The 16,578-nt window shown below is 43.7% G+C and overlaps 1 protein-coding gene across 1 annotated transcript in view; it reads left to right on the plus strand.

Moving 5' to 3' along the window:
* Positions 1-16,578, plus strand: part of LOC126212758 (serine/arginine repetitive matrix protein 2-like) — a 629,880-nt gene that overhangs the window by 546,236 nt on the left and 67,066 nt on the right. The window contains exons 23-24 of the mRNA XM_049940165.1: positions 5,197-5,446; positions 15,131-15,403. Coding sequence (XP_049796122.1) covers positions 5,197-5,446; positions 15,131-15,403 — 523 coding nt within the window. The remainder of the gene's footprint in view (positions 1-5,196; positions 5,447-15,130; positions 15,404-16,578) is intronic.

Below are 16,578 nucleotides of genomic sequence, written 5' to 3' on the forward strand. Positions count from 1 at the left end.
TGTTGTGAAACTCAACTAGCTCTTTATACTCGTGAAGTAGTAAGTGCCATCGACAGGAGGTGTGAAATTGATTCCATATTTTTAGATTTACAGAAGGCTTTTGACACCGTTCCTCACAAGCGTCTTCTAACCAAACTGCGTGCCTACGGAGTATCGCCCCAGTTGTGTGACAGGATTCGTGATTTCCTGTCAGAAAGGTCACAGTTCGTAGTAGTAGATGGAAAGTCATTGAGTAAAACAGAAGTAATATCTGGCGTTCCCCAAGGAAGTGTTATAGGCTCTCTATTGCTCCTGATCTATGTTAACGACATAGGAGTCAATCTGAGTAGCAGTCTTAGATTGTTTGCAGATGATGCTGTCATTTACTGTCTTGTAAAGTCATCAGATGATCAAAACGACTTGCAAAATGATTTAGGTAAGATATCTGTATGGTGTGAAAGGTGGCAATTGGCCTTGAATAAAGAAAAGTGTGAAGTTATTCACATGAGTACTAAAAGAAATCAGCTAAATTTCGATTACGCAGTAAGTCACACAAATCTGAAGGCTGTAAATTCGACTAAATACTTAGGCATTACAATTAAAAATAACCTAAATTGGAACAATCACATAGATAATATTGTGGGTAGAGCAAACCAAACACAGCGATTCATTGCCAGAACACTTAGAAGGTGCAACAGGTGTACTAAAGAGACTGCTTACACCACGCTTGTCCGCCCTACTCTGGAGTTTAGCTGTGCGGTGTGGGATCTGCATCAGGTGGGACTGACGGATGACATCGAAAAAGTACAAAGAAGGGCAGCTAGTTTTGTATTATCACGAAATAGGGGAGATAGTGTCACAGACATGATACGTGAATTAGAGTGGCAATCATTAAAGCAAAGGCCTTTTTAAAGCAAAGGCCTTTTTTTGTTGTGACCGGATCTTGTCATGAAATTTCAATCACCAGTTTTCTCCTCCAATTACGAAAACATTCTGTTGGCACCCATCTACATGGGGAGAAATGATCATCACAATAAAATAAGAGAAATCAGGACTCGTACAGAAATATTTAAGTGCTTGTTTTTCCCGCATGCTGTTCGAGATTGGAACGGTAAAGAGGCAGCTTGAAGGTGGTTCATTGAACCCTCTACCAGGCACTTTATTGTGAATAGCAGAGTAATCACGTAGATGTAGATGTACATATATGTCACATGAGGCGTGTTTTTTAAGTAAGATCCACTTTTCTGCAGACACTAGTAGTTCGCGGCATACCACTACGAGCACGTGTGTCATACTGGCATGCCTCGGGAACAACTGTGCTCAGTTTCAGCTCTGTAGCTAACCTGCACAGTTCTATTCAGTGCATTTCAAAATGTTTAAGACTGTCAACTCACCCGCCGTGTGTGAGGTTCGCTCAGTGATACAGTTTTCCTCAGCGAGGAACCTGTCTGCTGCAGAAATTCATCGACAGATTTGTGAAGTGTATGGTGATAATGTTATGAGTTAAAGCAAAGTGCGTAAGTGGGTACGAGAATTCAAATATGGCCGTGACAATGTCCATGATGAGGACCGCTCCGGTCGCCCTTCTTTGATTACAGCTGATTTGGTGGCTTCAGTTGAAGCAGTTGAAGCGAGGATTTTTGAGAACAGGAGCTCCACAATAACAGGTCTCTCAAATGAATTTCCTGACGAGTCGAGATCAGTGCTTTACAACATTGTTTCTGAACACCTAACGTTTAGGAAACCGTGCTCCCATTGGATCCCGAAACTCCTAACAGAGGACCACAAAAACCATAGTTTTGAGTGTGTGATGAAATTCTTGATCGTTATCATGAAGAAGGTGACACCTTCTTGAGTCAGATCGTAACTGGAGACGAAACGTGGGTTTCGCATGTCACACCCGAATCGAAGCAACAGAACGTGGAATGGAGACACACACACTTGCCTGTAAAGGTGAAGGCCAAACAGACTCTGTCCCAGTGCAAAATCATGGTGTCAGTGTTTTGGGATAGGTACGGTGTGCCGTTGGTCGACTTCGTGCAACGAGGAACCACTATCAATGCAGGAGCATACTGCCAAACCCTGAGAAAGCTACACAGAGCGATTCAAAACAAAAGACATGGCATGCTGACAAAGGGAGTTTTCCTTCTCCATGACAGTGAAAGACCTCACACTGCAGGTCAGACCCACGAGTTATTGGACAGTTTTGGCTGGGAAGTTTTAGACGACCCACCCTACAGTTCTGACCTTGCGCCGAGCGATTACCATCTGTTCCTCCACGTCAAACAACACCTCAGTGGCAACCATTACAATGACGACGATGACGACGTGAAAATGGCAGTGAACTCTTGGTTATTGGAGCAGGCGGCAAGTTTTTATGAAGAGGGTATTTTAAAATTGGTTCAGAGGTATGATACATGTTTGAACAAACTTGGCAACTATGTCAAAAAATAGAGTGAAGTTTGTACCGGTACTTTCTAGAAATAAATTTACTTTTTTCAAATAACCTTTCATTGCGTACTTATGTTCAAACGGACCCTAAAGAACATGCCTCATACCTACTGATTTCCATCCCAGTGAGATAAATCCTTCTTGGTGCTTTTCTCTCTCTCTCTCTCTTTTTAGTATAATTGATGTTAACAAATTTCTCTGTCTCAGAACTGCATTTCTTTGTATTTTAAGTCTCAATTTTACATTTATTTCAGACATCATCAATTTCCTACCCAAATAACAAAAAACAAAATTTATCTGCTATTTGTAGTGCCCCATTTCCTAAACTAATTCCCTCAGCACTACCTGATTGGATTGCACCTCATGACGTTACCCTTCTTTTACTCTGAGTGATATCTTTTTTTGCAGCTTCTTTTCAAAACACTATCCATTCTGTTCACTTGCTTTTTCATGGCCTTTGTCCTCTCTCACAGAATTCCAATGTCATCGACAAACTTCAAAGAGGTGTTTTTTTTTCCCCTCCCTGAACCGTAATTCTGTTTTCAGATTTCACCTTGGTTTCATTTACTGCTTGCTCATTGTCTCATTGTACAAACTGAATAACATTTGGAGTAGGGCACAACCCTGTCTCACTCCCCTCTCAATAACTTCTTCCTTTTCATGCCCTTTGCCTCATATAACTGCAGTCTGGTTTCTGTACAAGTTGTAGCTAACTTTTTACTCATTGTATTACACCTGTGCTAACTTCAAAATTTCAAAGTGTTTGTTCCTGTCAGCAGCATCAAAAACTTTCTCTATTCTACAAATACTAATGTAGAATTGTCTTTCTTCAGTTTGTGTTTTCGGATACACTGTAGAGTTAGTTTTGCCTCGTGTGTTCCTACACTTCCCTAGAGTCCTACTGATCTTGCCTGAGGTTAGCTTCTGTCAATTTTTTAATTCTTCAGTGAATAGTCAGTGTCGTTTCGCAAGCTGTAACTTAATAGACTAATGGTTTTGTAATATTCACACTTCTTTGGATGTGAAATTATTACATTATCCTCGATGTGTGAGGGTATTTCGCCTGTCTTGTATGTGTTGTGGATCGAGTAGAATATTTTCTCACAGTATATCCTCTTAAGGATCTCAGTAATGGTGAGGCACTTGAAGATGCAGGAGTGTAAAGACATCTGATATAAATAGTAATTTGTATTATTTTACAAAGCTTCCTAATTGGATTAATAATAGAAAGATTTTGATTATACTGTGTGTAATTTTTCATGTTTCTTCGTGGTATATTGTTGTCGTTGTAGTGGTCTTCAGTCGTGAGACTGGTTTGATGCCGCTGTCCATGCTACTCTGCAAGCTTCTTCATCTCCCAGTACCTACTGCAACCTACATCCTTCTGAATCTGCTTAGTGTATTCATCTCTTGGTCTCCCTCTACAATTTTTATCCCTCGACGCTGCCCTCCAGTAATAAATTTGTGATCCCTTGATGCCTCAGAACATGTCCTACCACCCGATCCCTTCTTCTAGTCAAGTTGCTCCTTAAACTCCTCTTCTCCCCATTTCTATTCAATACATCCACATTAGTTATGTGAGCTACCCATCTAATCTTCAGCATTCTTCTGTAGCACCACATTTCGAAAGCTTCTGTTTTCTTCTTGTCAACACTATTTATCGTCCACGTTTCACTTCCATACATGGCTACACTCCATACAAATACTTTCAGAAACGACTTCCTGACACTTAAATCTGTACTCGATGTTAACAAATTTTTCTTCTTCAGAAATGCTTTCCTTGCCATTGCCAGTCTACATTTTATATCCTCTCTACTTCGACCATCATCAGTTATTTTGCTCCCCAAACAGCAAAACTCATTTACTACTTTAAGCTTCTCATTTCCTAATCTAATTCCCTCATCATCACCCGACTTAATTCGACTACATTCCATTATGCTCTTTTGCTTTTGTTGATGTTCATCTTGTACCCTCCCTTCAAAACACTGTCCATTCCGTTCAACTGCTCTTTCAAGTCCTTTGCCGTCTCTGACAGAATTACAATGTCATCGGCGAACCGCAAAGTTTTTATTTCTTCTCCATGGATTTTCATGCCTACTCCAAACTTTTCTTTTGTTTCCTTTACTGCTTGCTCAATATACAGATTGAATAGCATCAGGGAGAGGCTACAACCCTGTCTCACTACCTTCCCAACCACTGCTTCCCTTTCATGTCCCTCGACTCTTATAACTGCCATCTGATTTCTGTACAAATTGTAAGTAGCGTTTCGCTCCCTGTATTTTACCCCTGCCACCTTCAGAGTTTGAAAGAAAGTATTCCACTCAACATTGTCAAAAGCTTTCTCTAAATCTACAAATGCTAGAAACGTAGATTTGCCTTTCCTTAATCTTTCTTCCAAGATAAGTCGTAGGGTCAGTATTGCCTCATGCGTTCCAACATTTCTACGGAATCCAAACTCATTTTCCCCGTGGTCGGCTTCTACCAGTTTTTCCATTCGACTGTAAAGAATTCGCGTTAATATTTTGCAGCCGTGACTTATTAAACTGATAGTTCGGTAATTTTCACACCTGTCAACACCTGCTTTCTTTGGGATTGGAATTATTATATTCTTCTTGAAGCCTTAGGTAATTTCGCCTGTCTCTTACATCTTGCTCACCAGATGGTATATTAGTTTTACTTATTTGTATTACAAGAATTTCATCATTTAATACTCCCGGATATAGGAGCGTAAAATGGAACAGAGAAAAACGAGCTCGCAATTTACAGCAGGCTGCGGCTCCACGGCGCGAGCAGAGCACGGACGGGACTCCGCACCGCAGGAGCCGAGGCGTGGGAGCGGGCGAGGGGCCGCCTCCCATCTTCAAGAGGGGGTCGCTGCAGGGCCTGCCCGAGCCGGACGGTCCGGCCAGCTCCACGCCCAAGAGGGTCAGCTTCACGCCGGGAGAGGACGTCTCGCCGCGGCCCAACTGGCCCACGAGGAACGGGCCGGCAGCACAGCCCCCGACGAGGAACAGGGGTGAGTGACCGGGGGAGGGGTGGGGTAACGCCACTTGTTATGACCTCAGTTGTTGTTGTTGTTGTTGTTGTTGTTGTGGTCTTCAGTCCTGAGACTGGTTTGATGCAGCTCTCCATGCTATTCTATCCTGTGCAAGCTGCTTCATCTCCCAGTACCTACTGCAGCCTGCATCCATCTACATCTACATACATACTCCGTAATCCACCGTACGGTGCATGGCGGAGGGTTCCTCGTACCACAACTAGCATCTTCTCTCCCTGTTCCACTGCCAGACAGAACGAGGGAAAAATGACTGCCTATATGCCTCTGTACGAGCCCTAATCTCTCTTATTTTATCTTTGTGGTCTTTCCGCGAAATGTAAGTTGGCGGCAGTAAAATTGTACTGCAGTCAGCCTCAGATGCTGGTTCTCTAAATTTGCTCAGTAGCGATTCACGAAAAGAACGCCTCCTTTCCTCTAGAGACTCCCACCCGAGTTCCTGAAGCATTTCTGTAACACTCGCGTGATGATCGAACCTACCAGTAACAATTCTAGCAGCCCGCCTCTGAATTGCTTCTACGTCCTCCCTCAATCCGACCTGATAGTGATCCCAAACGCTCGAGCAGTACTCGAGAATAGGTCGTATTAGTGTTTTATAAGCGGTCTCCTTTACAGATGAGCAACATCTTCCCAAAATTCTACCAATGAACCGAAGGCGACTATCCGGCTTCCCCACAACTGCCATTACATGCTTGTCCCACTTCATACCACTCTGCAATGTTACACCCAAATATTTAATCGATGTGACTGTGTCAAGCACTACACTACTGATGGAGTATTCAAACATTACGGGATTCTTTTTCCTATTCATCTGCATTAATTTACATTTATCTGTATTTAGAACTAGCTGCCATTCTTTACACCAATCACAAATCCCGTCCGTGTCATCTCGTATCCTCCTACAGTCACTCAACGACGACACCTTCCCGTACACCACAGCATCGTCAGCAAACAGCCGCACATTGCTATCCACCCTATCCAAAATATCATTTATGTAGATAGAAAGCAACAGCGGACCTACCACACTTCCCTGGGGCACTCCAGATGATACCCTCACCTCCGATGAACACTCGCCATCGAGGACAACGTACTGGGTTCTATTACTTAAGAAGTGTTCGAGTCACTCACATACTTGGGACCCAATCCCATATGCTCGTACCTTAGTTAGGAGTATACCAAGTCAAACGCTTTCCGGAAGTTGAGGAATATGGCATCCGTCTGATACCCTTCATCCACGGTTCGCAAGACTTTGTGTGAAAAATGGGCGAGTTGCTTTTTGCAGGAGCGATGCTTTCTAAAGCCGTGCTGATGCATGGACAGCAACTTCTCTGTCTCAAGGAAATTCATTATACTCGAACTGAGACTATGTTCGAGAATCCTGCAACAAACCGATGTTAAGGTTATTGGTCTGTAATTTTGAGGATCCGTCCTTCTACCCTTCTTATATACAGGTGTCAGCTGTGCTTTTTTCCTTCAGTCAAGTAATAAAGTGCTAATTTGTTTCTCTAACAATGGAAAACCCAGGATGGAATGTAACAATACTGTGCAAAGGAAAGTTGCTACTTACCATATAGTGTTGCCTGAGACTGCAGTCACATGAGTGAGTTGCTTTTTCGGGAGTGTGTGTTTTTTGTCTAATTTCGACAAAAGCTATATTTGTGACAGTCTTTTTGTTGTTCCTATCTGCAACTCGGCATCTCCACTATACGGTGAGTAGCAGCTTTTCTTTTCATAATTTGTTTTTCCTTTCTTGCAAGTTACTACTCAGACCACAGTTACCTATTGCGTATGCTAATGCAAATGGAAAGTGTTAGACCATGAAGCACTAGTCTGATATTTATCAACCTTTGTGGATTTAATCACTTAATGTGTATTAAACGGTTTCACTTTTTTTCTGTTCGAAGCTGACGTCCATCGTCAAATTCGATACGAGGTGTCATCCCAGCAGGAAAGAATTCACTATTGTATTCACTGTGGCATGGAAGCAAACATCCTCCAAATGTTATTTTGAGGAATTTCTTGCCCTGTCTGAAACATGTGCTGTGTCATTTCATGTAGATTGCTCTCTGGACACTGGTATGGAAGTACACGTCTTCCCATCACATTCTATGGGTGACAAACCTGGAGGCCAGTTCAGGATATGTACGTTCCTCAAGGCATTTGTGGTGTGAACTGCAGTGTGGGGCTTGCGTTATCCTGCTGAAAAATGCCACTCGATACCCTGGTCTCGAAGGGCATGACAACAGTTTGTATCGTTATTGCTGCATACTGGTGAAGATTCAGCCTCACTTCAACAATTACCAAATAAGTCCTGCCAATACATGCAGTAGCTCCCCACACCACAATTACAGGCACTGGAGAGGCAGCAGTCTCGAGAATCAGCAGTTCATGTGACCTTCCGCAGGTCACCTACAGACGTGTCGGCGCCAATGTGACTGCCACAAACAGAAGTGATACTCGTCACTGAAAACCTCAGAATGCCACCCAATGCCCCTATTGACTCTGGATCTACACCATTCAAGTTCCTGTGATCTGTGTTACAGTGTCAGCAGTAAATGGCTCTTGACGTCCATAAATCTGAAACTGGCTTCTATTAGTCTGTTCCCGACTGTTTGTGGCAACGCATTGCCTGTAACCTCTCCCCGGATTTCAGCTGTCATCATCTGTCTGTTCATCAGCACTATGATCTTCTTGTGGTGTAGTCCTTCTCGAAGGATATGCGTCTAACGTTCTTTCCACAGTGTTGTCCCGAATCGATGCCACCACCAGCCGTTCTGCCATCACTGCACTATGCCCAACCATCTGTGTGATCTGTTGGTATGTGCTCACATGTCCCTCGTGCCAGTAAGTCAACTTTCCTCAAAGTTGGAAAGATGGAAAATGGCACCTCTGAGCAAGCTGTGCTGCAATCATGACCTGAAAAATGCCAGCAACATTACACACATAGCAGCCATCATGTAGGCACACCAGCCTCCATCTGTGGAGTGGCATTTTCTTGTGTTTAAAATGACCCTCACATATCTACATCTACATCTACACCCATACTCCGCAAGCCACCTGACGGTGTGTGGTGGAGGGTACCTTGAGTACCTCTATCGGTTCTCCCTTCTATTCCAGTCTCGTATTGTTCGTGGAAAGAAGGATTGTCGGTATGCCTCTGTGTGGGCTCTAATCTCTCTGATTTTATCCTCATGGTCTCTTCGCAAGATATACGTAGGAGGGAGCAATATACTGCTTGACTCTTCGGTGAAGGTATGTTCTCGAAACTTTGACAAAAGCCCGTACCGAGCTACTGAGCGTCTCTCCTGCAGAGTCTTCCACTGGAGTTTATCTATCATCTCCGTAACACTTTCGCGATTACTAAATGATCCTGTAACGAAGCGCGCTGCTCTCCGTTGGATCTTCTCTTGGATCTTCTCTATATCTTCTATCAACCCTATCTGGTACGGATCCCACACTGCTGAGCAATATTCAAGCAGTGGGCGAACAAGCGTACTGTAACCTACTTCCTTTGTTTTCGGATTGCATTTCCTTAGGATTCTTCCAATGAATCTCAGTCTGGCATCTGCTTTACCGACGATCAACATTATGTGATCATTCCATTTTAAATCACTCCTAATGCATACTCCCAGATAATTTATGGTATTAACTGTTTCCAGTTGCTGACCTGCTATTTTGTAGCTAAATGATAAAGGATCTATCTTTCTGTGTATTCGCAGCACATTACACTTGTCTACATTGAGATTCAATTGCCATTCCCTGCACCATGCGTCAATTCGCTGCAGATCCTCCTGCATTTCAGTACAATTTTCCATTGTTACAACCTCTCGATACACCACAGTATCATCCGCAAAAAGCCTCAGTGAACTTCCGATGTCATCCACAAGGTCATTTATGTATATTGTGAATAGCAACGGTCCTATGACACTCCCCTGCAGCACACCTGAAATCACTCTTACTTCAGAAGACTTCTCTCCATTGAGAATGACTTGCTGCGTCCTGTTATCTAGGAACTCCTCAATCCAATGACACAATTGGTCTGATAGTCCATATGCTCTTACTTTGTTCATTAAACGACTGTGGGGAACTGTATCGAACGCCTTGCGGAAGTCAAGAAACATGACATCTACCTGTGAACCCGTGTCTATGGCCCTCTGAGTCTCGTGGACGAATAGCGCGACCTGGGTTTCACATAACCGTCTTTTTCGAAACCCATGCTGATTCCTACAGAGTAGATTTCTAGTCTCCAGAAAAGTCATTATACTCGAACACAATACGTGTTCCAAAATTCAACAACTGATCGACGTTAGAGATATAGGTCTATGGTTCTGCACATCTGCTCGACGTCCCTTCTTGAAAACGGGGATGACCTGTGCTCTTTTCCAATCCTTTGGTACGCTACGCTCTTCTAGAGACCTATGGTACACCGCTGCAAGAAGGGGGGCAAGTTCCTTCACGTATTCTGTGTAAAATTGAACTGGTATCCCATCAGGTCCAGAGGCCTTTCCTCTTTTGAGCGATTTTAATTGTTTCTCTATCCCTCTGTCGTCTATTTAGATACCTACCATTTTGTCATCTGTGCGACAATCTAGAGAAGGAACTACAGTGCAATCTTCCTCTGTGAAACAACTTTGGAAAAAGACATAAAGGCACGTCTGTAGCTCGTGGTCTTGCGGTAGCCTTCTCGCTTCCCGCGTACGGGGTCCCGGGTTCGATTCCTGGCGGGGTCAGGGATTTTCTCAGCCTCGAGATGACTGGGTGTCGTTTTCATCATCATCATCATCATTCTTCCCCATTACAGCCAGAGGAAGGTAATGACAAACCACCTCCAGTAAGACCTTGCCTAGTTGGTGGTGCGGGTCTCCCGCATTGTTCCATACGCTCCTCAGAGTATGGGACCTCTCATCATCATCATCTTCATCATCAATCACGTAAAGGCATTACACACTAGGCCACTGAACGTTGGTAGCCAATGCTGCATTGGCATTTGGCTTCTCATCCACTCAAAATGAACATTCCGGGGCTGAGGGATTCGGTCTTGTGGAATCACAGTTGGCTCTGATAAGTTGCCGAGATTGCTCCTGTTTTGTTGCCTTTATAAAGTAGTGTTTTAATTGCAATTTCACAGCCAATATTATGAGGGAAGAAGAGCATTTAGCAGCCGTCCTATGTACAGCATTTATTTTAGTGCAAGAAGCCGATCATCAGAAAAAGAAAACAGGATGATGCTGGTGGATGACCTCTCTTTTAAAAAGTAGGGAGAAGTGTGGTGGGGCAAAATTAATATCTGCCTTAAAACTGAATTGGAATATGGGCTATTTCATAATTGTTTACCTAATGAAAGCTTCAGATTACAAATTGTTGTTGAATCATGTTGGTCCTAAAATTACCAAAGATAACACCTCTTTTAGGAGAGCTGTACCTCCGGCAGGAAGTTAATAGTCACTCCAAGTTCTGTTTGTTTTTCTTTGTTGTTCACAGCAAAAGGATGTCAATAAAGACACCATTCTCTTTTTCACATTGTGCATATCACTTTCTAATATCTGAGTTATTTCCCTCCAAGCATCTAGTCTTTTCAGTTTGCTTTTATAACTGCTGTTTGTAGGGGCCCCATAAACATTCCTGTTGACAATGAAACTCTGTCATTATTAATGCCCTCCCAACATTCCGCTCTGTACTGCAATATTTTTAAAAACATTAAATAGTCACCCCTGTATTGTATTGTATTGTATTGTATGTTAACCGGGGACCTAGAAACGACTTAAGAGGCTCCGTCCCCGCCGCAGCCGCAGTGGTCCTCAACCCCACGACAACTACCAGAGTCCACTTCACCCCTCTGCCGCCCCACACCGAACCCAAGGTTATTGTGCGGTTCGGCCCCCAGTGGACCCCCCACGGGAATGTCAGACACCAGATGAGTAGTGTAACCCCTGTGTTTGCTTGGTAGAGTAATGGTGGTGTACACGTACATGGAGAATTTGTTTGTGCAGCTATCGCCGACATAGTGTAACTGAGGCGGAATAAGGGGAACCAGCCCGCATTCGCCGAGGCAGATGGAAAACCACCTAAAAACCATCCACAGACTGGCCGGTTCACCAGACCTCGACACAAATCCGCCGGGCGGATTCGTGCCGGGAACCAGGCACTCCTTCCCGCCTGAAAAGCCGTGCGTTAGACCGCACGGCCAACCGGGCGGGCTAATAAGTCACCCTTACAGGGAGCAGGCATTGCACCGACTGCTGAAATTACAGCCAGAAGTCATATTCAGTATGTTTCATTGCCTGGTTTCGCTTTTTAATTTGATATCCAACTACACTACTTTAAATTATAAATTATAGAGCTTCTGATGATGGTCTTGTTAAATTTAAGAGCAAAACTGATCAATAAGACATACTAAGTGTGACTTCTGGCCTTCCGGAAAAACTTAAATACATACCTGCGCTAGAGACGCAATAAATCACTACTGAACGAACAAGCAAATATTCTACCTGGTGTCCACACAAGAAGAGTGGCCCCAATGCCAACCCCATTGCTTTGATGTTACTGCCAGCACACCAATCCACAAGCAAGGCCGACCACTTCATTGGCTCCGATTTGCCACTTGCATAAGCATTGAACGGTAATTCCCTAGACCGGCTCCTTCTAGTCTCCGACCAGTAATGTGGGATGATGCAGGGAGTCTATTATTTATCAGATGTCTGGCACAGATATGAAGGGATTACAAAAGTACTTGGTGATCCTCCTTGTACTGGGCAGACACGGTCAGGTGGGATCCAGGCAGCAAGTGTGTCTGCCCCCACATTCCCACCACGACGTTTCTCTCATCTCGAAGTGGTCTTCTTACTTATTACAGAGGAACCCTGCCTTTCACAAGACCTTTCTTGTCAGATGACTACTGTTACATAATAACTGGCACTGGCAGTTTCACAAACAGGGTTTATTATCCCAATTACAAATTGGTTCATACAACTGACTAATAACATGAACAGACTCTCCTTAAGCTGTCGGCATGCGAACTTTGCTGTCGAATGTCAACAATAAGCGCGCCAAGTTCAACGTGGTGACGAATGCTCAGAAATGACGCTACTTGCACGTACATTGTGTGGGCCCCAACGTGGTATACGCAATCGCAACACACTCCGGCTGTATCTGGCTCACAAATCACTCTGTTTAAAAAATGGATGGGTGTAAAATTCCTATATTAGATCTATTAAAGTGTACTTTCCTCCCTTGTCTGTATGCTAGTCAGGTTGTTCTGTCTGTAGTTGTTGTTGTGGTCTTCAGTCCTGAGACTGGTTTGATGCAGCTCTCCATGCTACTCTATCCTGTGCAAGCTTCTTCATCTCCCAGTACCTACTGCAACCTACATCCTTCTGAATCTGCTTAGTGTATTCATCTCTTGGTCTCCCTCTACGATTTTTACCCTCCACGCTGCCCTCCAATACTAAATTGGTGATCCCTTGATGCCTCAGAACATGTCCTACCAACCGATCCCTTCTTCTAGCCAAGTTGTGCCACAAGCTCCTCTTCTCCCCAATTCTATTCAATACCTCCTCATTAGTTATGTGATCTACCCATCTAATCTTCAGCATTCTTCTGTAGCACCACATTTCGAAAGCTTCTATTCTCTTCTTGTCCAAACTATTTACCGTCCATGTTTCACTTCCATACATGGCTACACTCCATACAAATACTTTCAGAAACGACTTCCTCACACTTAAATCAATACTTGATGTTAACAAATTTCTCTTCTTCAGAAACACTTTCCTTGCCATTGCCAGTCTACATTTTATACTCTCTCTACTTCGACCATCATCAGTTAGTTTGCTCCCCAAGTAGCAAAACTCATTTACTACTTTAAGTGTCTCATTTCCTAATCTAATTCCCTCAGCATCACCCGACTTAATTCGACTACATTCCATTATCCTCGTTTTGCTTTTGTCGATGTTCATCTTATATCCTCATTTCAAGACACTGTCCATTCTCTTCAACTGCTCTTCAAAGTCCTTTGCTGTCTCTCACAGAATTACAATGTCATCGGCAAACCTCAAAGTTTTTATTTCTTCTCCGTGGATTTTAATACCTACTCCGAATTTTTCTTTTGTTTCCTTTACTGCTTGCTCAGTATACAGATTGAATAACATCATGGACAGGCTACAGCCCTGTCTCACTCCCTTCCCAACCACCGCTTCCCTTTAATATCCCTCAACTCTTATAACTGCCATCTGGTTTCTGTACAAATTGTAAATAGCCTTTCGCTCCCTGTGTTTTACCCCTGCCACTTTAAGAATTTGAAAGAGAGTATTCCAGTCAACATTGTCAAAAGCTTTCTCTAAGTCTACAAATGCTAGAAATGTAGGTTTGCCTTTCCTTAATCTAGCTTCTAAGATAAGTCGTAGGGTCAGTATTGCCTCACGTGTTCCAATATTTCTACGGAATCCAAACTGATCTTCTCCAAGGTCGGCTTCCACTAGTTTTTACATTCATCTGTAAAGAATTCGCGTTAGTATTTTGCAGCCGTGACTTATTAAACTGGTAGTTCGGTAATTTTCACATCTGTCAACATCTGCTTTCTTTGGGATTGGAATTATTATATTCTTCTTGAAGTCTGAGGGTATTTCGCCTGTCTCATATATCTTGCTCACCAGATGGTAGAGTTTTGTCAGGACTGGCTCTCCCAAGGCCGTCAGTAGTTCTAATGGAATGTTGTCTACTCCCGGGGCCTTGTTTCGACTTAGGTCTTTCAGTGCTCTGTCAAACTCTTCACGCAGTATCGTATGTCCCTTTTCATCTTCATCTACATCCTCTTCCATTTCCATAATATTGCCCTCAAGTACATCACCCTTGTATAGACCCTCTATATACTCCTTCCACCTTTCTGATTTCCCTTCTTTGCTTAGAACTGGGTTTCCATCTGAGCTCTTGATATTCATACAAGTGGTTGCCTTTTCTCCAAAGGTATCTTTAATTTTCCTGTAGGCAGTATCTATCTTACCCCTAGTGAGATAAGCCTCTATATCATTACATTTGTCCTCTAGCCATGCCTGCTTAGCCATTTTGCACTCCCTGTTGATCTCATTTTTGAGACGTTTGTATTCCTTTTTGCCTACTTCATTTACTGCATTTTTATGTTTTCTCCTTTTATCAATTAAACTCAATATTTCTTCTGTTACCCAAGGGTTTCTACTAGCCCTCGTCTTTTTACCTATTTGATACTCTGCTGCCTTCACTATTTCATCCCCCAAAGCTACCCATTCTTCTTCTACTGTATTTCTTTCCCCCATTCCTGTCAATTGTTCCCTTATGCTCTCCCTGAAACTCTGTACAACCTCTGATTTAGTCAGTTTATCCAGATCCCATCTCCTTAAATTCCCCCCTTTTTGCAGTTTCTTCAGTTTTAATCTACAGTTCATAACCAATAGATTGTGGTCAGAGTCCACATCTGCCCCTGGAAATTTCTTACAATTTAAAATCTGGTTCCTAAATCTCTAATTTCCAATTAGGTGGCTGAATCTGCCTGGGGTGGGTATCTCCCATCCTTCATACTATATGACTTTATTTACTTTACCGACTTTGTGTAGGATCAAAAGGTCTTCACTGTGCAGTGAGAATGAGGTGCTCAGTATGCTGTCCTTACAATTGCAGACAGTGTGGAGTCTGACGTGTTCCTGCCAAACTCGCCGCCGCCCGCCACTTCTGCTGCCAACTACGTGAACCTGTCCGACCTGGGCTACGCCTACGGCTACGGTTACGGTTACGGAACGTCTGTGGCTGCGGAGCGGCGCAGGCCGTACGGTGTCGTGGTCCGGCGCAGCGCCCCGCCGGGCTCCGTCAGCAGTCCCACCGGGACTCCCGACAGGCCGCTCCCGCCCCTGCCACCGAGTTCGAGTGGCGAGCTGTCCGGCAGCAATTCGTCAGGTGAGTGTGTGACGGCACTGGTGCCTGCCTGGCATTCAGCTCCCTAGTTTGAAGTGAAATACAAAGGGTGTTCAGAATGTAGGGAACATTCCCATCAGACTCCACTAGGTGCACACCGATCACGTATATTTTGGTATGTGCTTGCTCGGCAGCTCAGTCGGCATTCGTCAGTGACAGCGGGGAACGTCTCTGCACGTCTGGTTTTTTCGATATTCGAATTTGAAATGTGTGCCGAATTGAAAATCCCGCCAGTTGTGAGGTGCAGTCTGCGATATGGTTTTTGTTGCCAAAAAACCTAAAATCTATAGTAATTTATCGTGAAATGTACGGAAACAACATAATGAGTGAATGCTCCATCTGGAAATGGTGGATTCGGTTTAAAAATGGCTGAACCGATGTTCACGATGAAGAGAAGAGTGGACGCCCGAACATTGTGACTGACGACCTTGTCGCTAAAGTTAATGAAACTATTCGTGAAAACTGTCACTCTTCACAATAACGGAGCTTTTGCTTTCTTTTCCACAAGTTTCACGGACTTTGTTGTTTGAAATTGTCACTCAAAAGCTAGGCTACCACAAATTTTGTGCACGATGGGTGCCCAAAATGCTTACCGGGGACCATAAAGGACAGTGAATGGGGGCAACGTTGACATTTCTGGAGGCCTACCACAAACATGGTGACTCATTACTGGATAAAATTGTAACCGGTGATGAGATGTTGGTGAAACATGTCAATTGTGAGACAAAATTACAGTCCACAGAGTGGGGGCCTACAAGGTCCCCCAAAAACCAAGAAAATGTTTGAAAACATTGTCAGCAAGGAAGTTGATGGTGACAGTGTTTTGGGATAGGCTAGGTGTGTTTCTTATTGATTTTCTCGAACGTGGAGCAACCGTAAATTCTGCTCGGTACTGTCAAACTTTGCACAGCCTTAGAAGAGCAGTTCAAAACAAATGCCGAAGAAAGCTGACGTCCAAAATTTTGTTTTTGATCGACAATGCCCGACCTCACACAGCAAACTGCACTAAAGGACTCCTTAATTCATCCAAATGGGAAATTTTCCCTCATCCACTGTACAGCCGCAATCTTGCACCAAGCAACTTCCACTTGTTTTCCTAGATGAAGAACTGACTTGCAACGCAGCGCTTTGATACTGACGCGGAACTGCAGGTGGGC

Source organism: Schistocerca nitens, chromosome 11, assembly GCF_023898315.1.
Source record: "Schistocerca nitens isolate TAMUIC-IGC-003100 chromosome 11, iqSchNite1.1, whole genome shotgun sequence".
Lineage (NCBI taxonomy): Eukaryota > Metazoa > Arthropoda > Insecta > Orthoptera > Acrididae > Schistocerca > Schistocerca nitens.